This window comes from Anabrus simplex, chromosome 5 (assembly GCF_040414725.1).
Source record: "Anabrus simplex isolate iqAnaSimp1 chromosome 5, ASM4041472v1, whole genome shotgun sequence".
Classification (NCBI taxonomy): Eukaryota; Metazoa; Arthropoda; class Insecta; order Orthoptera; family Tettigoniidae; genus Anabrus; species Anabrus simplex.
The window spans coordinates 92,108,073-92,134,002 of NC_090269.1; the positions used below are offsets into that span (position 1 = coordinate 92,108,073).

The 25,930-nt window shown below is 41.2% G+C and overlaps 1 protein-coding gene across 2 annotated transcripts in view; it reads left to right on the top strand.

The window, feature by feature from the left end:
• Window positions 1-25,930, top strand: part of LOC136873778 (glycoprotein-N-acetylgalactosamine 3-beta-galactosyltransferase 1) — a 245,919-nt gene that overhangs the window by 180,336 nt on the left and 39,653 nt on the right. For both annotated transcript variants that reach the window (XM_067146996.2, XM_068227566.1), the window contains exon 3: window positions 15,224-15,350. In XM_067146996.2, the coding sequence (XP_067003097.2) occupies window positions 15,224-15,350 (127 nt within the window). The remainder of the gene's footprint in view (window positions 1-15,223; window positions 15,351-25,930) is intronic.

A 25,930-nucleotide genomic window follows, 5' to 3' on the forward strand; every position in this document is an offset into this window, starting at 1 on the left:
GTTGGGTAATTATGTTAACTTTATTATTACACTACTATAAGTGACCATTGCCACCGGGATATTTCCCATTTGCGATGCATTTGTTTATAGTCATAATAATAAATAAGTGTGGCCATTCATACTTGAATAGAATTGTGTGTGTTCATTTATTGGATCATCCTAAAATAAATTAAGGTAATAAAATACAATGTTTAATTCGGAAGCATATTGTGAATTCCGTGTTGCGTTCTTTTGTACAACCGGGCGAGTTGGCCGTATGGTTAGGGCGCGCAGCTGTGAGCTTGCATCCGGGAGATAGTGGGGTCGTACCCCACTATCGGCAGCCCTAAATATGGTTTTCCGTGGTTTCCCATTTTCACACCAGGCAAATGCTGGGGCTGTACCTTAATTAAAGCCACGACCACTTCCTTCCCAGTCCTAGCCCTTCTCTATCCCATCGTCGCCATAAGGCCTATCTGTGTTGGTGCGACGTAAAGCTACTAGCAAAAAAATATTTTATATAATATATGGTTCTAACATCATAGGATAAGGTGTTTATCATGGAACATTGTTTCTCGTCGCGCGGGGTAGGGCGTCAGAATGGGCCCAGTATGCTTCGCGTTAAAGAGCAGGACGAGAAGTGATTTAATAAGGAGACACCAAATAACAGGTCAGTCTGAACTGTCGTTGAAATGTTCAGTCTTACGGGATCAGTCTTACGCAAACGAAAGGGGCAACAGGGCTCCCAGAAACCGTCACCACAAACGAGAATCATCGACTTCTCCAACAGGTGTTTCGTGTTGGTAGTTATTTTTGGAGAGTTCCGCCGCCGCCACCACCTCCATCCGCCTCTGGGAGAGACCCCCACCTCATGGAATGTGCTGACTAACAGTACATGCTTAACCTTACATGACCTGACTTGAAAAGTAGGGCCGTTGGCTAAGAGTGTATCGTTAACCTTACATGATATTACACTGCCTAAGTATTTAGGCTTAACCTCACAAACCCTGGGTTCAACCCTAGAATTAAGGGCGTTAACCCTACAGACCCAAGTTTGGGAAGCATCTTTGAGGTTCGAAACTGAGCGATTGCAGAGTGATTCCTCCTGCTCCTTCTTATAGACTTCTTCCTCCTCCTCATATACTTAGTAGCGTATGACTACCTCCTCCTCCTCCTCCTCCTCCTAAGTGAAAGCTTAACCTAGCAGGCACGGATTCGACTCCAAGCTTAATGTCGTAACGTTGGGAAGCATCTTTGGGGCTCGAAGCTGAGCGAATGCAGAGTGATTCATCCACCTCCTCATAGATTTACTAGCGTATGATTACCTCATCCTCCTCCTCCTCCTCCTAGGTGGAAGCTTAACCTAACAGGCACGGATTCGACTCCAAGCTTAACCTTACAGGCCCTGAATTCGATTCTAGGCTTTATCTTACACGGGTGTTAGGTTTGCAGACTCAAGTTTGATGTCCAAGAGTGCTAGCTTAACCTAACTGTCAACGTGATTATAGACAAGAGTACTAAGTTAACCTAACAAGCACGGATTTGATGCCAGGCTAATCTTTTAAAACTTCTGCATGGAATAATTCTCACCTGTAGCACAGTGAAAACGTGTTCTCGATAGCTTTAGATATGTTCGTTGCGTATTATATCAAGTGTAGTTATTATAGTACGCTTAATAAGTTATAAGTGTATAGAGGCCCTGATGCCGCTAAAGCATTTTAGAAAGACTTGAAAGTGATACAGTACGCCTTAGCCGTATTCTAAATACTAACATTCCTATGAAACCACTGACTGAAATTCAGTTACAAGAATATGAACGTGCTACAAAGTGTAGTATTTATGAAAATGGCCCTAAAGTTTTCGATCATGACCATTTAATTGGCTTGTACAGATATCCAGCGCATAATAGCTGCAATATTAAGTACAGAATTCCTAACTTCATTCTTGTAATTCTACATAACTTATCTGGCTACGACTCACATTTTATACTTAGAGAATTTCGAGCTACTGATGAAAAAATTGAACTAATCCCTCAGAACAAAGAGCGGTATATTGCATTTACAAAATGGGTAAAAGTAGATGAGAAGTGTACTATAAAATTGAGATTTCTTGATTCGTTTCGTTTTATGGCAAGTAGCCTCGATAAACTTCCATGCAATTTTCAACCAGAACAATTTACAGAAATTTGACGTGTTTTTCCTGTAGAAAACCAGTTTAATTCGACGAAAAGGAATATTCTGTTATGAATATATACAATGCTTAAAACGTCTCGAAGAATGCTCCTTACTTTTAAAACAGTTATTTTACAGCTCGTTGGATTCAGCTGAAATTAATGATGACTATTTACATGCAGTATTTTACAGCGCCTGGATTAAGTTGGGATGCCATGTTAAAATACACGCAAGTTAATTTGGAACTGCTAACAGATATCGATATGGTGCACTTCATAAAATCATCTATTCGAGGTGGCTTAAGTTAGTGTAGTGGACGGTATTCTAAGGCAAATAGTAAGTACATGCCGAGTTTTGACTCTTGTCAACAATCTCAATATATTGTTTATCTTAATGCTAACAATCAGTATGGGTGGGCAGTGAGCCAGCATCTACCATTAAATAGCTTCCGCTGGCTACCGCAGTGCGAGATTGACGATTTACAGTTGCACACCCTAGACCAGGGATGGCGAACCTTTTCCAACTAGTGGGCCATTTTAAGCCTGGTTTATTATTCTCAACTATCAACTGTGCCACTTGTTTTCCATTAAGGAATGTCTACAACCTACAACCCTTCACCCCGCGACTTCCTTTCTAAATTCCCTATTATGTTACGTAATATGTTATTTATTTTTTATTTATTCATTGATTTACTGATTCATTTATTTATTGCACATATATCTTGTAAATACATTTGGTTGCATGTTCCGTGGGGCTGTACCTCAATTAAGGCCATGGCGATTTCCGTCCCACTCGTATGCCTTTCCCATCCCATCGTCGCCGTAAGACCTATCTGTGTCGGTGCTGCGTAAAGCAAATTGTAAAAAAATATATTAAGTATAAAAATCAAAAGCAGTAATATTGCGAATGGACTTCACTTCCTTCATTAGCTTCATTATCTTTCCATGTTGTAGTTTGTGTGCTCAACAATTAAATTAATTTCTTCTTCATCACAGCTATCCTTCCTTGTAAGGTCACATTCATGTTTTCATCAAAACATACATGTGGGAGTTATCCAAATTAGCTTTCAATTGCTCGGAAACTTCTTCACTTATTTTTTTATTATCCTAAAGAGTTACACACTTCTCACAATGACTTACCGTTCTTCCCTGAAAATATGAAGTCTCCATATATCACATCAACAACAAACATGCTAATCGCCATTTTATATGACAAATTTAAGTATGTCATTCATTATCGGAATTTAAAACACTGTTTACAGCATGGTTTGAAGTAAACGAAAATTCATCGCGTACTAGAATTTCATCAGTCACCGTGACTAAAATAATATATCGATCTCAACAATGATTTAAAAACAAATGCAGTTAACGAGTTTCAGAAAGTTTTTTTTATAAGCTCATGAATAACAGTGTGTTTGGTAAGACAGTGGAAAATGTTGACAAACGCGTTGATGTGAATTTGGTTATAAACTGGGAAGATATTCGGCAAAAAATACGGTGCTAATAATTTAATGAGTAAACCTAATATACATAGCTGTACTATTATACATGCAAATTGGCTTTATACAGATGAATCGTGTTAAGGTCAAGTGCGGCAAACCTAACTACGTTGGCTATGCTGTACTTGAATTAGCTAAAACACTGATGTATGAATTCTATTATGATTATATGATGAAGTAGTACGCTGATAATGTAAAACTACTCTGCACAGATACCGATTCGTGTATTTACCAAATCAAAAGTGATGAGATGGCTATTTCTGTGTAAAGCCGGGCTTAAGGAGATTTGATACTAGTAACTATCCTCAGAATAATGTATATACAGTAATCTACCACTAGTCCACACAAAAGTTCTGGGTAAAATGAAAGCGAATGTGCTGCAAATATCATTGATTCATTTGTAGGTACTAAACCTAAATCATATTGCATTATGGCTTTAAATAAACAACGAATAAAGAGATTAAAATATATTAGAGGAATGCAGTTCAGAATGAGCTAAGTTTACAAAATTATGAAAATTTTATACATAATAATCCACCCATTTTAGATAATAAATGGCTGTTACTAGAAGTAAGAAGCATCAGTTGTACACTCATTTAATTAATAACGTAGTACTTAAGAAGGAAGATTGTAAACGGTTTGTGATTCCAAATTTTACCAACACTGTAGCCTGGGGGCATAGAAGTATTGATAGGCACTACTTCACGTAAGGCAGTTCATCTTAGTGAGTGTGTGTGTGTGTGTGTGCATATGTGTGTGTGAATGTGTGTGTGAATAATCTTTGTAAATATTAAGCTAGAGCTATGTACTTTGTAGTAAGCGCTAATTTTAAGCTGTTTTACTTTACGAAAGACTGCTGATGTTAGTGTGTAAAACATACTGTATATATTGTATAAAAAGATCGGTGAAAATATTAAGCTAGCGCTACCATAATTTATAGTAAACGCTGTTTTTAAAGCTGTATTACATTACAGATGACTGTATGTCTTAGTATGTAATACATAATACATAAGTCCTAGTGCCAATGTTTCAACACACATTAATTAAACCAAGTCTTTGCAAATCACCTCTACCAAATCACTTATATTATGCACTTATATTTCAGTTAAGTTAGTGTCCACTGAAATTTGAAAACACTCCTATTCTGCTTGAATTTAGTCACCATAGTTTGAGCTGTATGTAAGTCTTTCATGTTAAGCTCCAATGAAATCTGGCCCCTAAAGGCGGGCGCCACGTATACTACCTCCTCTCTGTACCCGTAAAAATGTGTTCATATCTTTAAGGCGCTTGATATTAAATGAGCGAGCATGATTCTTAATCACGGGAGTGGCTTTATCATTGGAGCTGGTACAGAGAGAGGTATAGTTATCAATTTGAGAGATTATTTTGATAAATTGAGTTTATTGATCATCAAAAGCAAGTTCATATCACCTTCGTACAGCAGCGTGGAAGTGTCGTGGCTGGTGGGTACCTCCAAGTCCTGGGATGGTGCTGGACATCGACTGGGCAGGGACCACACCTGCTCGGATGAGGAGTTCTGGAATGTCTGGAGGTTCTGGAAATGTCTCGACGTTCTGGAAGTCCCGACGTTCTGGAATGTCCCGACGTTCTGGAATGTCTCGAAGATTGGCGCACGTTCCTGGGTTCGATTCGAGACGTAATTCACACTTGAATTTCCTGCACGGCACTCCACACATTCAGGACACTGTCTGAACAGATATGACCCTTTAATTATGGTTACTGCACTCTAGATATTAAATCAAAACGTTCTGGAATAATCACTCGAAGAACAAGTACTGGTAGAAATGCAAGTTCATAATGCAAGCTCACTATAAGTCAGAATGTTCTAGAGGATTACTGTCACTGCAGTCCTAAATGCATAGTTCTGAAGATTTAAAACATATTGGCAATGAACTGAATAAGTAGCACTCGGAAACTGTCCTGTTGCATTAATAAGCGAAGTGAATAGCCATTAAAGAAAATAATAATCGAAAGAAAAAGTCTGACTTCATAAATTATGGATCACTCAAAATACTGGAAAGTTCTAGGCTTTCGGGAAATGCGATATGCGTATTCTGAATTGTCACAGTCTTTAAGAATCAAAACATAAGTCCCTGTGCAGCACTTGGAAAGCATTGCATATTTCACAATTAAACGTAATGTTGAATGTCCCCTAAGTTCAATGTTCCAGAAATTGGTTCAAAAATATAAGTTCGAAACGTAAGTTCAATGCGATACACAACACACGTGAAAATTCAATCGTCGTCGAATAAGTAAGTCCTTATGTGGCACTTCAAAAAAAAAAGTTCCAATGTGTAGAAATAACAAAGTTCCAATGTGCCAAAATGTTAAAGTCCCAACACGACACTCGAAGAAAATAAAGTTCCGTGGTGTCGAAATGTTAAAGTCCCAACACGACACTCGAAGAAAATAAAGTTCCAACGTGTCGAAATGTTAAAGTCCCAACACGACAGTCGAAGAAAATAAAGTTTCGATGTCAATGTCCCAGTACGTCACCTTAAGAAAATAATAAAGTCTTATCGCGACACTTGGCGAAAATAACTAAGTTCCAATGAGACGCTTCAGAAAAAAAAACAAAGTTCTTATATGGCACTTTAAGAAAACATCTAAGTCCAATCACGACACACGAAAAAAAATAAAGTCCCAATGTGGCAATATGACTAAGTTCCAATACGATGCTCTCGAAAACAAAGTCACATTCAGGCACTTCAAGAATATGATAAAGTCCTGATACAACACTTAGAGAAAATACCGAACTTGGATTCCGCAGACTGTCGACTAGAAGTTCGACACGCACAACACTTCTCTTGTCACCCGTGTCACAGAGACGGCGGAGTGACAGACACTGAATTCGTAGGTCGGGTGGGCCTCCTTTTATACACGTTCGCATGGAAGTGTCTAGAACTCGGGTACTATCTACACTTATAACTTCTATAATACTCGGCGGATTTTCTTAAAATCTTAAGATATGATGTTCATTGTAAAGGCTTTCAAGTTGGCAGTGTCAAAATAGCGATGAATTAGCTCAAAAATGTACTTTTGAGGACGAGCTGGATCATTACCATATATGGTAGCGGATAGCTGGCTTACGGCGGCCACGTCACTCGCTGGGTACGTCACTGCGTTCGGCGGGCTGCCTACCTTCCACCTCGCGCGAAGTTCAACAAACATACTTCGCACTTCTGTCGTAGCGGTGTTCCCGGTACACCCTTTAATCACCACTCCTATCACCTCAATCTAATTTCTACTTTCATCAACGAACATGTACAGCTATCCAGAAAACATTTTTTCACTGTGCTACAGGCGAGTGTTATTCCATGTAGACGTTTTCAAAGATTAGCCTGGCACCAAATCCGTGCATTTTAGGTTAACAGCACTCTTGTCTATAATCACGTTGGCAGTAGGGTTAACTCTTGGGCATAAAACTAGTCTGAAAAGGTAATGCCCTTGTAAGGTAAATCCTAGAATCGAACCCAGCACCTGCAAGGTTAAGCTTGCACTTAAGAGGAGGAGGTAGTCAGTCATACGCTACTAAGTCTATGAGGAGGAGGAGTAGGTAGTCATACGCTACTAAGTCTGTGAGGAGGCGGAGGAGGAAGAGGAAGAATCATTCTACAGTCGCTCAGCTTCGAGCCTCAAAGATGCTTCCCAAACCTGGGTCTGTAAGTTTAATGCCCTTAAGCCTGTATGTAACATACAAATAAAGTGTACTTATCCACTAAGGCTCATCGTGATATTGTAATGGTCACCTACCTAATTACGGCTGCCGCCAACGTGAACTCCACTTGTCTTCCTCTACTCGCCGCTATTAACACTCGTCTAACCGGCCTTGTACTTTCGCTGCCGCCTCGCCTTGCGTCCGTCCTGCTCAACAGCTCACTTCATTCTGGCTCACCACTGGATTACGTCACCCGCTGCGTCATCGTCTGATGCTTCTCGATGTTTTGTGTGTTTCTTGAATTATCTGTGGTGGTATAAATACCTTGCCCACTCACTTGGTCTTCTTAGAAATTAATAGCATATCGGAGGCCATGTAGAGTGAGTCGATGGTCACGGCGGGGGAGCGGGCTACGGGGGCCCCCGTAAAAAAAAAAAAGGTCTTTAGTCCAGCGCTGATACCGAGTGAGGTTGGAGGGTCGTCTAAGGAGTTCCCAGTGTTCTGCTGGGAAACTCCATTTCTCTTCTACGATATTGGGTGAGCAACAGAGTACTTTAATTATTATTATCACCATTATTGTTTATCTGATGGATTTTTAACTTACCTTCGTTGCTGTGGCCGGTTTCTTTTTAGTTTGACATGAGTGTTATTTTCCCTCAAAATATGAACTTCAGTTAATCGTAATTTCAAGAGTTTGTGAATGATTGAACAGTGGCTTGGACTCAACAACTTTTAACATGAACAGATCCTGCACTCCGCAACTCAAAGTGTTCAGGCGACTCCCACTGTTGTCATCCCGTGCTTGCCCCTCCCTACTACTTTCCTTCTCCTTTTGTTCATTTTTTTTGGAGGCTTGCAGTTTGCCATGTCCGTTTGAATCGCCTTACGTTATAGTTTGTAAATGGTCTAGGGATTTTCCTGTGATATACATTCACTATGATTGTTTCATTTAATGTATCATATTATGAAATCCTAAGTTGTGATTTGAGTTTAACTTGCAAGTAGAAAGAATACACTGTCTTGATGAAGCTTTATCGTTGTTCTTCTTATTTCTTCCACTGACCTCCCATTGGGCCCACTCTTTTTCTCTTTGGATGGCCTGTCAATGAATCTTTATCAATTACTACGTCATTACGAATTGCTGGATATCGAAACAAGTTTGATTCCTTCTACACTCCTAATACGTAACAATATCTGGGCTTCCGATTGGGGAGGTTTCCTTGCTTAATCCACGATGGTCGAACGGTCTGTGAGGAGTTGGCACAAGAAGAATAATCTGGTCCTCTTCTTCCTTGTAGTTTTCTGTGTATTATGATTCGTGGCATCGAGTGCGTAAGTGCATGACAAGATTGGACAGACAGCGGCACCATTCACATCCCTTATATTGTGCTTGTGCAAGAAGAATAACATCTGGCTTAAAACAAAGTTCCACCTGTTTCGTACACTGAAACTAACAGTTCTGCCGTATGTTTCAGCGTCATGGACCCTTCTGAAACGAGACCTACAGAAAGCAGATGTCTTGCAGATCAGATACCTCGGCATTACTCGCCGTTATCACGTACGATATGAAACCATCTGGAAACATTTGATTGCCAGCCAGCTATTGAAGAAGTGTTCCAGTCGAGGAGACTACGGTAGTTTAGTTTTGTCGTATGGATGAGAACAGGATACCACACAGGCTCCTTTGGTGGCAGCGGCAGGCACAGCGGAAGGTTCAAAGGACATTAGTCGGCGAAACAGATCGAGCCTGACCTGAAAAACCTAAGACTTACTATAGTATAAGCCCGTGTCACAGCTACAGACAGAAAACATTAGGAAAAAGATTAATGAAGTCCGAAGGTCAGCGGCACTAACAGCAATGGTGGCGGCTTTGGGGCAGATACCGAGCTGCCGTCAGCTTAAGAACTAAGATGATTTTAATTTTGAGGACGCAGATAACCCGCCACAATATTAACGATTTCTCATTTCAAAAGGCGTCATCGGGATACGCCCTTTCCCCCAGGTGTAATTCACCCAGAGTCATTTTTTATAGGAAGGTTCAGCCTGAATAATTAGTCCAATATTATTAATCTAGAATGCCATTCTGACCCAACAAATGTTATTTTTTAAGTAGAAATAGTACAGCATTTTCGGTCTTTTTGAAATGGATAAATTATTGTTATTGAAAGAAAGTGATCAGTTTTGACCCGTAAGTGGCACTGGTGGTATAATCTATACTGATATATAAAGAGGTAAAGTTTGTTTGTATATAATGGCTAATCTCAGGAACTACTGGACCGAGTCTAAAAATTCTATCACCAATAGAAAGATACCTTCGATATTAGGCCCCTTTGAACAACAACAAGAAAGATACATTATCCCTGAGTGCTATAGGCTATATTTTATTTTCAAAACAATTCGATGGGGGGGGGGGAGGCGACTCGGGGAGATATAAAAATACTAGGCTAATATAGGCGAAATATCGAATTTGTCATACAAAGACGGGACAAAACTCATTATAAGCCCCTTGACGCAAAGAACAAAACTCGGTAAGCCCTACGGGCCCGAAAATTATGTTTTAAGTCCCTAAAACCAACCGTTACTGAGATATTGGCACCATACTACCCCTGCTCTAGGAATCGGATAAAGAAATTAACTGCCGTAACCGTAGCAACGTCAGCTCCAGTATTCTTACAGCAGGGAGATTATCTACAATATGTCACAAAAACCTACCAAGTTACGGACATTAAAATTGGTTTTGGAATCTCCCTTAAAAATAAAAGAAACATTTTTGTTTTCAGAAAATCCACTTAAGTGGTGAGGGCGGGGGGGGGGGGGGTGAAAAGAAGTTAGGAAAGACGGACATGAAAATTGGTATTTGGAATCTCCTTTAAAAATAAAAGAACACAAATGTTTGTTTTCAGAAAATCCACTTAAAGGCGAGGGAGTGGGGGGGGGGGGGAGGGTTTGAAAAGAAGTGAGAAAAGCGTTGAATTCTTTATATGAGGATATACATATTTCACAAACTGAAGATGATACAGACGTTAAAACTGGTACTTGGAACCTCTTCAAAAAATAAATAAACACACTTTTTTTTAGAAAATCCACTTAAAGGAGTGAAATAAAAAAGCGGGTGAATTTTTAAAATGAGTATCTTCTTGTTCTACCGCTTTTCCCACACCTGTGGGATCGCTGGTGCGAACTGTGGCGCACATGTGGATTTGACCCTGTTTTACGGCTGGATGCCCTTCCTGACGCCAACCCCATGTGTAGGTATGTAATTACTGTTGCGTGTTGGTAATGGGGTGTGTTCAGTGAATATGAAGAGGAGAGTAGTGAGACAAACACAAACAACCTGTCCCCGAGCCAGATGAATTAATCACACGCGATCAAAATCTCCGACCCAGCCCGGAATCGAATCCGGAACCCTGTGAATCGAAGGCCTCTACGCTTACCACTCAGCCAGGAGTGGGGCAGTTTTTAAAATTAGTATATCTACAGCATATCTCGTAAACTCAATATGTTACAAGACGTGAAAATTGGTATTTGCAATTCCCTTTAAAAATAAAGGAACACGTAAGTTACTTCTTGTTTTCGGAAAATCAACTTAAGGTGGAGATCGAAAATAAGTGAAAAGGGAGTTACTTATATCTCAAAAACTAAGATGTTACAGACGTGAAAATCGGAATTTGGAATCTCGTTTAGAAATAAACTTTTTTCGACTCACATGTAGAGTTCCATGTCGCATGTTCCAGATTTAGCTCTGCCAGTAGCCTGGTGATCTTAACCCCAAAAGGCAATGCCACAAACGTGGTTTACAAAGATGTTCTGGGGTAAATGAAATGCAATTTTTCGGTGAGTTTTTACACTTGAGGGATTTTCAGATAATATCTTAGTGCAGTACCGAGGAACAATTAATTTTTATCAACTTACCAAATCCTGGCTAGCGAAGCCGTGGGAAACAGCCAGTTTAAAATATAGAAATAAACAACAAGTAAGGGCAGCTTGCGTGTGTAGTAGGAACCAAATTGAGCACGACGCACTATAACGAAAAAATACTGATTTCGGTTACCATCGGGTACTTGAAATACTTGTTCTGAATGAGGAAATACGCAATTCCAGTATAATTGGTCCGTTATTGGACATCATTAAGTTTCCAGCTAACTCATTCTTGGTCTCCACAGTTTCGCCCCACTGTGCTAATTTTGGCCCATCAGCTTTTTAAGACAGTACCTGTCTCTCATAACCTCGGTAAACAATGATTAGGGAGAGGGTATTGTTATAATATTACGTTTCGATACATGTGGTTTACAAAAGTTAATATCCTATAGCATAATTGAAAAAAAAACCACGCAGTAACAGCACAAAAATAATGAGTAATATGTCCAGAAAATATCATAAACCTACTTTTAACATTTGTGAATGGTATAGAAATTGAACATGGCCTGAAAGGACTAGTAACATGATACCAGAATAATTAAGTTAATAAATCCCAACATTAAAACCGGACATGGTAACGGCACTACCCTAAACTTCAAGTATGCTGGAGAGTATGTACCTCCGTCGGCTACTGGAAGTTCCTAGAGTCGCATGTTTAGGATATAGCAGCCTACCTTACTGGGATATTATTTGAAGTACAAGTTATGTGTCCTGACTACAGCCTTGGTCACATTAATTCATGTAGAGGTTTAGGAGAGGAATAAAATGTGACAGATTTGATATAGGTAGGTTATACTTTTATACACTTACGAAAATGGAAATTGCAACACCATGAAGGCATTGGTCGTTTGTGTTGATTTTAAAGATATAGAACGATGCCATGTAGGTATGCAAACGATCAAAGTTTCAGACCCATTGGATTGTTGCTACAGGTCTCCCCACGTGATTGGTCGCGGAGGAATCAACTCCAGTATACGGACTCTGATGTAGCGTAGTTGACTTGCAGTCTGTGCACTGAAGTGTTCCCCGTCAAACATGCCTCGACGACAGAGAAGAGCACGCTGTCACCAACTGTCGCCATTTGAGAGGGCTCGGATAATTGGGCTGTGTGAGGCTGGATTATCGCTAAGGACTGTCGCTCCACGTGTTGGCCGACAGACATCTACGATACAACGTGTATGGCAGCAGTGGTCAAATGAAGGTACCCACAATCGTAGACCTGGCACAGGCCCAGCGCGACAGACAACTATGAGAGAGGATCGGCGCATCATTCGGACGGCCCGGATGGAACCCCATGCAACAGCAGCGCAAATTCGAGCAGCTGTGGCACCCAAAGTTTCACAACAAACAGTTGGTAATCACATGCGTGCAGCTGGCTTACGAGCCCGTGTCCCTGCAGGTTTTCCATTGACCCCACAACAGCGACGTGTAAGGCTGGCCTGGTGTCGAGAAAGATCGACGTGGGTCGACGAATGGCATAGGGTCGTCTTTAGTGATGAATCGCGCTTCTGTCTTGCCCGCAGTGATCGCCGGAATCGTGTACGCCGACGTACCGGGGAGAGGGGCCGCCCAGATCTTATTGTCGAGAGGCACACAGGGCCAACACTAAGCATTATGGTCTGGGGAGCTATTGGCTTTAATGTGAAATCACAATTAGTGCTTGTTGAGGGCACTATGACTACTCGACAGTACGTTGATAGGGTACTCAATCTAGTGGTTGTCCCTATGATGGCGAACATTGCTAATGGGATGTTTCAGCAGGACAATTCACACTGCACGCATCTCCAGATAAGCTTTCCACGACTTCACAACCTTAGAATGGTCCGCCAGATCTCCGGACCTCATTCCTATTGAGCATCTGTGGGACATGATGGGTCGACTACTGGCAAACTGTCCTCAGCCACCCAAAACTCTGGAACAACTGACCCGTGCAGTGCAGCAAGCATGGGCCACAATTCCTCAGGAAGCGATCCAGGGCCTTATTGATTCCATACCTCGACGAATTCATCAATGTATTGCAGCTCGTGGTGGGCACATCCTGTATAGATTGTTGTCCAAACTTGCGGTCAGAGGGACCTGAAAGTGTAATCATCGAATCACAACCGAACACTCGTCCTGCATGTTCAGTTGCAGCAATGTAGCACCACTCCTTCTGGGTGTTGCAATTTCCATTTTTTTCAGTGTAATAACGTTATTTGTTTTAAGTCCCACCAACTATTTTGACGTTTTTTGAGGCACCGAGATGCCTGAATTTCGTCCTGTAGGAGGTATTTTTCGTGCCGGTAAATTTACTGACAAGCTGGTGTAATTGAGCACCTTCAAATACCGCTGGACTACGCCGGGATCGAACCCGCCAACTTGAGCTCAGAACTATTCAGCCCGGCGGTTGTATTATTGAACTGTTCACTTTGGTTACCAACAGTGCTCAAAATCAGTGTTGCCAGCTTAGCGGATTTTCCGCTAAATTTGGCGGAATTATAAGACTGTCGGCGAGAAATATATCATATAGCGGACAGCGGAATTTTTGGCGGAATTCGAGATTTATTATAGTGGAATTTAGTGTTTTATCCATTTTACGTCTCCGAGCTATTCCGTATTTCTTGTCAAGAGCTAGCAGTTACATGAGGAAAACATGTTATTTGGATTTGATGTTATGAGATCGTGGGTATAATAAACTTCTAATTCACTCCTAGATGTGAACACTTAAACCCTAAAGGGCACTAGGCCGATGAAACAGGGGCTATTCCCAAACTACTGAGGTGACTCGTATAGGAAGAAATTTACCACATTACAGAATGAAAAACAGTTATAAACGTAGTCGCTTCAAACCAAGATGAAGGGGAGCTCGAGAGGGTACATCACTCTCTATCCCCGATTTACAGTTAAATATTTTATGTAGTTTTTACATTAGCCGAAAGAAGATTTACATTTGAGAAAAGTTGATTACATAGGTAAAGATTCGGACCTTTCCCTTAGGTTAAACTGGGGAGTTAGCAAGAAAGAAAGATGTTATGTGGCCATTACCTTGTAGATGTAATGGTGACCGATGAACGAGGCCGCCCGCCTCCTGCTTTGATACACACACTCAATAAGATTATGATCAAGTCGCCAAGAGACTCGAAAAGCCGCAGTTTATAAACCCTAAGGGAAGGTTCGAGTTCATTCATGAATAAACCAGCCACACCCTCTCCATTTAATTGGTCAATTTAAAAGTTACACTCAAAATCAAAGAAGACTGTGACTGGTAGAAAATTAATTACAGAGATTGGGGATTGGCCAGATTCAAAACTGGCGAAAAGGAAAAGAAAATATTGCCAGCCCAAAAATAAATGAATATCAATTAGAAAAAACTTATGAATACAAAACTTCTTTAAATCAAAAGTTCTTTCACTTCGCACCAGGTGCATGATCATAGTTTTTGTAGTGTCATCTGTGGGGAAAATGTCCAAATTTTTTATGAATGTCAAACAAAACAAGGGGAAATTCACTGATGTTAGGAAACAGTACAATAACAAAATTACATGATATTTGTCTGGTGAGATCTTCAGAGTAAAGTTCTAAGTTGGTGTAGTTTCAGTTTCACTGTTTTGCCACTAGAGGAGTTCGTTTAGGCGCTGAATGTAAATGCGCGGCGTTGGGGTGAACTCCCGGTACTATTATTATTATTATTATTATTATTATTATTATTATTATTATTATTATTATTATTATTATTATTATTATTATTGCTCATTTTTATTGCTCATTATTTGATATCGGATTTCTTGGCGGTATTTTAGCGGATTTTAAGTAGTATTTAGCGGGTCTTGAAAATATAAATTGGCAACACTGCTCAAAACCGATTTCTAATTCTGACTTCAGTGCAGTGGAGCCGCAGTTACTGCTGGTTATAAAAACCTTTAGAAACTCGTGTATTTGGAATTATTTGCACGCTGTTGTAATTTCAGTAAGTACAAAATGAACTCTTTCTTGTTTTAGGTGTGTTGCGGAGATCAGTCGGTAAAACATACCTCTTGACCTTGGGTTTGGGTATTTTCTTCGGCTTCAACTTTGCCTACTTGTACCTGGGCACCAGCTCGTCAGGGGAGTTCACTTGGCCTCTCTGGTATGTATGTCTGCAAGCATGTAATTTATATGGGAATGATCTGTTGGGGATGGAGAACATTAGGCCCTGTGAAGCAGCATACAGATCCTAGATCTGCACACTGACCCTAAATAAAGTAATCGGAGGCTTGTCAAATTATTGGATACCGAAATCTAGGAGCGAATGTGATCTACACGGATGGCTCGAGGTAGAAGGAATGTGAATGATAGGTTTTTCTACCTGAAACGTGCAGTGTACACAACAGAAGTTTCATCTTGGAATCTTGCAGGTAGCATGAGCAACGCCGTTTCAAACACAAAGGGAGCTGATTCGGCATTTTCTCACGGGTGTCGGATTACATCCGAGATAAGTGACCTCTGTCGTCTGCAAGATCACTGACATGTGACATCATAACCTAACGTAAATACTCTACGCTACCCTAAACAATGACGTTATCATGTCAACCTAGTCAATCTTAATCTAACTGTCCTAATTAACCCCACAGGCTCCTTGGCGGGGTAGCCCATCGGTTATGTTGGTAACTAGTTTTGGGGGAGAGGAGAGCTAACCTCCCTCTCTTTGGACCAGTGCGGTCAACCGAAAAATTGCCGGCCTCCTCAGCAGTCTCCTGTTCCCCTCAGTTTTGATTGCCGGAGAGCGGAGACCACCTGGAGCCAGCTATTCGTCCGAAGACGAACTGGCAGGATACAGGATGTCATGGATCTCAAGCTCTTTTATTGGCAGTGTGAGGTAGCGAGTGGGAGGAAATGGAAAGTTGGACGGGGGAATAGAGTTCGCCACTAGTCGAAGATGGCGGCATGGGACTGTGGTGACAATATAGGTGGCGCTACTAGTACAGTACAATGTGGTGGAATGCGAAGGATGTGCGGGATAAAGGTGGCACTACAGACCATAAGAAGGCGATATGAGAAGGTGGTTTGGATACAAATAGCGTTACTAGTCCAAGATAGCGGTATGGGAAGGTGGTGAGTATATAGATGGCGCTACTAGCACAATATGGCGATATGGGAAGGTGGTGGGACGATATAGGTGGCACTACTAGTATTCGATGGTGGCATGGGAAGGTGGTGGGGATTGTAGAGACCTTCACTTATTCAGTGGTTACTGGTTTTAAGATGGTCGTATGATTTCAGACAAGAGCGCATATTTTGAATGTTGACCTCTTTCACTTACGCATTTCCTTCCTTTTCCCAAAGATGGCGGCGTGTTTTGAAACGGGGAGCGCGTATTTTGAATGTGATAGGTGATAGAGCGCAGTTCGGTTCAAAGATGGCGAAATGAACTTATGTTTTAACACGGAGAGTGCATGTGACAGCTGTCAGAGAGTGGTGTGCTTTTATTTCATCTCGACAAGAACGTTGATAGTTGATGTTCAAGGCTTCAAAGTGAACGGGAACAATTTGTGTCAAAAGAAGTAGTAGTGTTTAGTTGCACTGTGTTGTGGGCACCAAAACCCATTAGCATTTAGGTTGCCTTTCCCCTACTGTATACATACGGAGAAGGATAAAAGGTAGACGCAAAGGATATGGGACTGCGAAGGGAAGAAAAAGGTACTCCTTATTCCTTTCTATCTATGATCGTGAACGCTCATTTATTAGGAGCAGATCTAGTGTTCGTGAATGGTTGTGAAATGGAAGATAGGCTGCGCGAATATCTACCATCAACATGTGTACCACGGGCATCTTGATATATAGAGGACTGCTACCAAATACAGTAGAGACAATATGCGGCACTTCCGAATTTAGCCTTGTTAAAATGGGAGACAAGTCGCAAGTGGTATTGGCTTGATCTGAAAATTCGCGCTAAATTCAAATATCAATGGAAATGTATATACGGAAATGGATAAATAAATTACGTCTGGAAAGAAAGTGTTACTAAGATATTAACTTCAAAGTTGCTAAAGCAATTCTGGAAATTAATGAAGAATTATTTAACAGTTTATTATTTAAAGACTGAAATTAGACATATAATCAGGACCAGGTGGCCCCCAGGACGTGGCGATTGAACGTACCATTTTCTACTTCTATTATAACGTTCCAAATTTAAAGTGTTATTGTTTAAGAAGCCTTTCTCGTGGACAGTCGAGATTTCTTCTGATGATGCAGAGCACAGTTCCCTGCGAAACGTTAAGAATCTCACATTATTTTCTTGACACGGAATAAGCCCAAAAGCCTATACAGTATCATGTCTTTAAGTACGGGCTGTGAAAGCATTAATGACAACAGGCATGAGGGAGTTTTTAAAAAGTAACTATGATCGCTGGAAAATGGTAAATAAAAATGTAAACAGACTCTGGGATGGGTTTAAAGCAATTGTTGAGGAATGTGAAAATAGGTTTGTTCCTTTAAAGGTGGTAAGGAATGGTAAGGATCCACTATATTGTAACAGAGAAGTAAAGAGACTAAGACGGAGGTGCAGAATGGAAAGAAATAGTTAGAAATTATTATGGAAGTGAGGAGGAATTGAAGGAACTTACTAGGAAATTGAATCTAGCAAAGAAGTCAACTAAGGATAACATGATGGCAAGCATAATTGGTGGTCGTACAAATTTTAGTGAAAAATGGAAGAGTATGTATAGGCACTTTAAGGCAGAAACAGGTTCAAAGAAGGACATTCCAGGAATCATTAATGAACAAGGGGAGTGTGTATGCGAGGATCTTCAAAAGGCAGAAGTATTCAGTCAGCATTATGTAAAGATTGTTAGTTACAAGGATAATGTCCAGATAGGGGATGAGAGTAACACTAAAGAAGTATTAAAATTTACCTATGATAACTATGACATTTACAGTAAGATACAAAAGTTGAAAACTAGAAAAGCAGCTGGAATTGATAAGATTTCTGGGGATATAATAAAGGCAATAGGTTGGGATATAGTACCATATCTGAAATACTTATTTGATTATTGTTTTGAAGGAGCTATACCAAATGAATGGAGAGTTGCTATAGTAGCCCCTGTATATAAAGGAAAGGGTGATAGACATAAAGCTGAAAATTACAGGCCAGTCAGTTTGACATGCATTGTATGTAAGCTATGGGAAAGCATTCTTTCTGATATATTAGCCATGCTTGCGAAATTAATAACTGGTTTGACAGAAGGCAGTTTGGGTTTAGGAAAAGTTATTCGACTGAAGCTCAGCTTGTAGGATTTCAGCAAGATACAGCAGATATTCTGGATTCAGGAGGTCAAATGGACTGTATTGCGCTTGACCTAAGGCATTTGATAGGGTAGATCATGGAAAACTACTGGCAAAAATAAGTGCAATTGGACTAGAAAAAAGAGTGACTGAATGGGTGGCTGTATTTTTAGAAAATAGAACTCAGAGAATTAGAGTAGGCGAAGCTTTATCTGACCCTGTAATAATTAAGGGGGGAATTCCTCAAGGCAGTGTTATTGGACCTTTATGTTTTCTTATATATATCAATTATACGTGTAAAGAAGTGGAATCAGAGATAAGGCTGTTTGCAGATGATGTTATTCTGTACAGAGTAATAAATAAGTTACAAGATTGTGAGCGGCTGCAGGGTGACCTCGACAGTGTTGTGAGATGGACGGTGGACAATAGTATGATGATAAACGGGGTTAAAAGTCAGGTTGTGAGTTTCACAAATAGGAAAAGTCCTCTCAGTTTCAATTACTGCGTTGATGGGGTGAAAGTTCCTTTTGGGGATCATTGTAAGTACCTAAGTGTTAATATAAGAAAAGACCTTCATTGGGGTAATCACATAAATATGATTGTTAATAAAAGGTACAGATCTCTGCACATGGTTATGAGGGTATTTAGGGGTTGTAGTAAGGATGTAAAGGAGAGGGCATATAAGTCTCTGGTAAGACCCCAACTAGAGTATGGTTCCAGCGTATGGGACCCGCACCAGGATTACTTGATTCAAGAACTGGAAAAAATCCAAAGAAATCCAAAGAAAAACAGCTCGATTTGTTCTGGGTGATTTCCGACAAAAGAGTAGCGTTACAAAAATGTTGCAAAGTTTGGGCTGGGAAAATTTGGGAGAAAGGAGACGAGCTTCTCGATTAAAGGGTATGTTCCGAGCTGTCAGAGGAGAGATGGCGTGGGAGGACATCAGTAGACGAATAAGTTTGAGTGGTGTCTTTAAAAGTAGGAAAGATCACAATATGAAGATAAAGTTGGAATTCAAGAGGACAAATTGGGGCAAATATTCGTTTATAGGAAGGGGAGTTTGGGATTGGAATAACTTACCAAGGGAAATGTTCAATAATTTTCCAATTTCTTTGCGATCATTTAAGAAAAGGCTAGGAAAACAACAGGTAAGGAATCTGCCACCTGGGCGACTGCCCTAAATGCATATCAGTAGTGATTTATTGATTGATGAAAGCCGAGTGACTTGGACTAAGAAAAGGAAAACAAGTTGTTGTAGAACTCTCTCTTGATCAATTTGAAGAAGTCATAGGCAGCGGTTTGATTGTTGAACATTACTTTGAAAGCCTCTTTGATTTGAGCACCTGTCTGAAAACGCATGAGTTCTGTAAGGCAAATTTGAGTACACACCGATGACTGTGAGTAGATTCTTATACCCCTTATTGCTAGAGGCATAAGGGATGATTTCTATTAAGTCAGCTTAACATAGATTTTTTTTCACAAGTGATGACACGTCTGTGATGTTCAATCGTTACAGGTGAGGTCTTGCTGTGAGGAGCCGTTGCTCAATAATAGCAGCATGTTGTTCTCTAGTTCTCTCTACTCCGTGTCCTGTGTGACTGTCATCTTGAGAGGCTTTTAGCAATTGCAGACGTTCTACGATTAGGTTGGAATCGTTCCAGTATGTCATGTCTACCTAAGTTAACAAAGGTTTGTAGATGACTTTGAGATCGCGTGCAGACTGTTGATGTGTAGGAGCCATTTTAGAAATGAAATTTCACAAGTTGTGACTCTTATTTGCATTCACAGCTTCCGAGCTCATGTAATTACGTCTAGTGGCGTTAGTAGCAAAAATTATCGATCTGTATTTCTTGAGATCATCTTGCGAAATTATCCGTGAGAACAGGTGTTATAAGAGACCTTTGGCAGGTTTATACGTCACACTCTTGGCAACAGAATTGTAATTTATCTTAACGTCAGCATTATTTATTTTGATTTCCATTATTTATTGTTTGTATTTGTATTTATTGAAGAAGATGAACAATACAGGCTTTTCGCCCAAATTCATGTTCCCATTACAAAAATAAAAAAATTAACTAAGTATGCTATGTGGTCACTCACATGGGCGGAAAACTGGGCCACATGTAAGCGTCACCTCTATAACTACCATAACTCTAAAATCCTAACTTAATTTTGTAACCCCTCACACAAGTGGAAACCAGACCACATGTGAGAAGCCACCCCTATCTACTATGTGGTCACTCACATGGGCGGAAAACCGGGCCACATGTAAGCGCCACCCCTATGACTAGTATTAGTATTAGTATTTTTGAACATAAAAGCAAGAAACAATATTAATAACAATCAAAGAAGGATAAGCTAACAACCTACTACTACTGTACGGCCGTGTCATCACCCCTGGTGAGAAGAAGGCCGCCCTTCCAGTGATGACACGACCCCGGCCATATCCGTGGGGCCCAAAAGAAGACCCCAACAACCCTACTAGATGGCAGTGCAGTTTCCTCACCATTCCATTGCTGCCGGCCACGTGAGGCTGAAACCTCTCTCCTCCCGTATGCCGCCTCTCCCATATCTCCATTCTTTTACATATTTGGGGTGGGCCCGTCCTACCCCGTCCTCTTACGGGTATGTCCTGCTTTCCCTTCCCCACCACTCCTTACCATCTCCTACTATGCGTAAATGGTGAGAAAATAGCATATTCCCAAATACATACAACTAAGTACCATGATGCTAACTTACTACGGACAATAATAAAATTATAATACTCGTAATCTGCTAAGGCTACGTAACAAACCAGTATAAATGTTAGAGTAAATTTAGAACAAAAGATAGTAAAAGAGCAAGATGGCGCAACCATGTAAGACCTACTTCAGCATCCTACCCTGTCAGCATGTCTAGTAGAATTACCACTACACGCTGACGTTATCATAACATTTAAAGTGCTGTAACGTCAGCATTATCTGTACGAAAACATCAGTCTACATAGCGAATACCGTGGATAGTGTCTGTTTGTCCTTTAAAGAGTTTCTCTATGTACGGAGCGAAGAGTGAACCGTAGATGTTTCGAATAAATTGCTTTAACTGATTACGGTACTCTAGTGAGAACATGACATCAGACAAGGAAGGTAGATCTTGTTTTGACGGAGTAGGTGTTTCTGTAATGACGCCTGTAGTTACCTGCTTTGATAAAGAGATGTTGAATTCATCGTGCTTCTTACCGGTAATACAGATCAACTCACCCCCGACTTCTTACAAAGTTTCGGGGTACAAAATGACTTTTGACTACTTACAGTAGGCTTAAATGATGAGCTAGAATTAAATATCTCTCGTAGAGGAGGCGTACCGAGTTCAGTTTTAAAAAATCGGTATCTCATCGAACACATTTGAGCTCTTTAAAGTTACATCGATTATTGTTTCGTTCACGGATGATATGTTGAGTAATCTCCTTGCTTGATGTTGGCACTATGTCGGTTTCAGATGAAGTGCAGTCTGTAACCACTGTCTTGATGCTTATGAAATGATCAAGGCCCATGCGGTGTCAACCGTGATGAACATCACTGAAAACTTAATTACGTCGAGTGTGTCATTGAATTTAGTAATATGAATGCTTTCGTGCGAATCCATTCTATTAAAATTATTTGCCATAATATAACGCCATAATTGCCCCTTTGCATGCGGATGTTATTGAATTCCTTGACCACTTTCCTTCTCACATTTGAACTTATGTACATACTCATAATATGTCCGGGTGTTTTATTCAGATATCATTTTAACATGGATATGTTTATCGGCTGCGGGGTCTATCTGGCTAAAAGTGTCATCAGTAAACCGCCACCGTGGTAACAAGGCAGCCAGTCTTCGTCGTCTATCTAAGTAGTTGTTTTTTTTGGGGGGGGGGGGGTTGAGCCGCATTCTCAATCCTCACGCTTAGGATCGGGCCTGATCCTCACGGTGACGTTACACATCAGCTAAATTAAGCTATCCAAACGCTAGCTAAGTCTATAGGCTTAACTTCACCGGCTGCCGTTCCCTATACCAAGCTGCCCTTCCCTACATTGGCTTAGGCTATTAGGCAATATGGCTGCTATACATGGCATATATGGGGGATTTTATGTGCAGGCTTAACCTCACGCTGACCTAACCGGTTGCCCTTCCCTACACCAAGGGTTCCGGTGGTGGAGCTTTGTAACATCGTGGTCATCAGCTCAGTGTACTTATAATTTGTTTGATAACTTGTGCTGCTGTAGTAGTGTGTTAAAATGTGCGCTTATTACGGATGTAGGGTGAAAACAAACCTTAACTTAAAAATACAGCATCTCCTCAGCCCTGGCAGAAAATTGATTTTTAGCTTAACATTTATTAAAAATTGTCTTCTAACCGGTAATATACTGTTGATCAACTCACCACCGATTTTTGACGTTAAAAAGTGTTGGAGGATACTTTAAATGTCTTTTAGAGTTAAAAAAATAGGTTGGGGTGAAAATAATCCTTGACTAAGAAATCAGCATCGCATCAACCGTTAGTTGAAAAAACTGATTTATATCTTAAAATTTATCAAAAATTATACTGTAACCAGTGATATAGATCAACTCATCCCACGCTGTTTCTTTTCAACGTTTTGAGGTAAAAATGACTTTTGACGTTAAAAAGTTTCGGAGGCTACTTTAAATGTTGTTTAAAGTAAGCATTATGTTGGGGTGAAAACAACCCTTAAATTTAAAAAATTCGTCGCCGTAGGACCTATCTGTGTCGGTGCGACGTAAAGCAACTAGCAAAAAAAAAAAAAATTAAAATATAATATCTCCTAAACCGTTAGTTGCAGACAAGTGATGTATAGCTTAAAATTGATAAAAGAATTATCCTCTAACCGTTGATATAAATCAACTTACCCCGAGTGTTTCTTTTCAAAGTTTTGAGGTGAGGGGATTTCTAACGTTAAAAATGTATGATTACTTACCGGTACTGTATCCTATGAGAATCACTTGCTTTTCACCAACTCTTATCAGGATCACCTGCTTCTCATCGTATCTTCTGAGGATATCTAGGGGCTAATAAGCAAGGGCTAATGAGCAGTGTCTGATGAGCGGGGGCTACTGAGCAAGGGCTAAATGTCTAATGAGCAAAGGCTAATGAGCAGTTAATGATAAGTCTTTCTAAGTGGACAGCAGAATGTTGCATTGCATTCTTTGATAGAAAGAGCTGGCAGTTGCATGTCTTTAGGATCTTTAGGCTTATGTAATAACACCATAAGTCATCTTCTTATCTGTTTACCTTAGAGTCCCTATGCTTAAATTGTTCCTCTGTTACCGCCTTCTTACTGTATATACATAACTCATACCGTCACAGTTTATTGAGGGACATTTTATTTTCCAATACCTTCGCCGTCCTCAGCTATAATCCTATTTTCTATTAATTTCAACTTTTTTAACTGTATTAATTTCTTCCTTTATTATTCCGTATGTATGCGAGTGCTAATCCCGAAACCTGGACACTCTTTTCTTTGAGGAAAAATTCCACGCTTTTCAAATGTATAACGTTTGACCCCGGAAAATATGCATTTTAATGGCGGTTCAGACCTTCGTTCCGGTTTAATTGGTGGCTAAACGGTAAGTCATACCACAAAACAGATAGTACACTGACTGACAGAGCAAATGCAACACCAAGAAGGAGTGGTTCGAAAGGGATGAAAGTTGGGGAAAAAACAGAGACGGCACGGACGAATAATTGATGTTTATTTCAAACCGATATGCAGGTTACACAATGCGCACGGCATCGACTCAGTAGGATGTAGGACCACCGCGAGCAGCGATGCACGCAGAAACACGTCGAGGTACAGAGTCAATAAGAGTGCGGATGGTGTCCCGAGGGATGGTTCTCCATTCTCTGTCAACCATTTGCCACAGTTGGTCGTCCGTACGAGGCTGGGGCAGAGTTTGCAAACGGCGTCCAATGAGATCCCATACGTGTTCGATTGGTGAGAGATCCGGAGAGTACGCTGGCCACGGAAGCATCTGTACACCTCGTAGAGCCTGTTGGGAGATGCCAGCAGTGTGTGGGCGGGCATTATCCTGCTGAAACAGAGCATTGTGCAGCCCCTGAAGGTACGGGAGTGCCACCGGCCGCAGCACATGCTGCACGTAGCGGTGGGCATTTAACGTGCCTTGAATACGCACTAGAGATGACGTGGAATCATACGCAATAGCGCCCCAAACCATGATGCCGCGTTGTCTAGCGGTAGGGCGCTCCACAGTTACTGCCGGATTTGACCTTTCTCACGCCGACGCCACACTCGTCTGCGGTGACTATCACTGACAGAACAGAAGCGTGACTCATCGGAGAATACGACGTTCCGCCATTCCCTCATCCAAGTCGCTCTAGCCCGGCACCATGCCAGGCGTGCACGTCTATGCTGTGGAGTCAATGGTAGTCTTCTGAGCGGACGCCGGGAGTGCAGGCCTCCTTCAACCAGTCGACGGGAAATTGTTCTGGTCGATATTGGAACAGCCAGGGTGTCTTGCACATGCTGAAGAATGGCGGTTGACGTGGCGTGCGGGGCTGCCACCGCTTGGCGGTGGATGCGCCGATCCTCGCGTGCTGACGTCACTCGGGCTGCGCCTGGACCCCTCGCACGTGTCACATGTCCCTGCGCCAACCATCTTCGCCACAGGCGCTGCACCGTGGACACATCCCTATGGGTATCGGCTGCGATTTGACGAAGCGACCAACCTGCCCTTCTCAGCCCGATCACCATACCCCTCGTAAAGTCGTCTGTCTGCTGGAAATGCCTCCGTTGACGGCGGCCTGGCATTCTTAGCTATACATGTGTCCTGTGGCACACGACAACACGTTCTACAATGACTGTCGGCTGAGAAATCACGGCACGAAGTGGGCCATTCGCCAACGCCGTGTCCCATTTATCGTTCGCTACGTGCGCAGCACAGCGGCGCATTTCACATCATGAGCATACCTCAGTGACGTCAGTCTACCCTGCAATTGGCATAAAGTTCTGACCACTCCTTCTTGGTGTTGCATTTGCTCTGTCAGTCAGTGTACAATCGCCGTTCAGTTTGGAGAGATCTACAACTTTGGTCTTATGACTTTTTGTCGTGTCTCGATTGTTGATACGTTAGATAGCGCTGCGTTTTTAGATTATAATGAAATCTCTGCAACTGGTAGTAGGAAAAGTGGCCTGTCTTTATAATGAAAACTCTCCATCTCTAGTGTGAATGGCAGTTGCCAAGTAAGCCGTCCGTTATAGTAGTAACTCCCGAACTCGATTGTGATTGGCAGTAGGAATTGTGGCCTGCAATTATCCTCAAAACTTCCCCAATGCCTACCTTACTTCGGAAATAAGGTATGACGTCATCCACTGTTTTATAGAGTGCCGTATCGAACCACGGGTACATTTGCAAGTCTTATAAAGTTGTAGAGGTCAGCTGCTTGGAA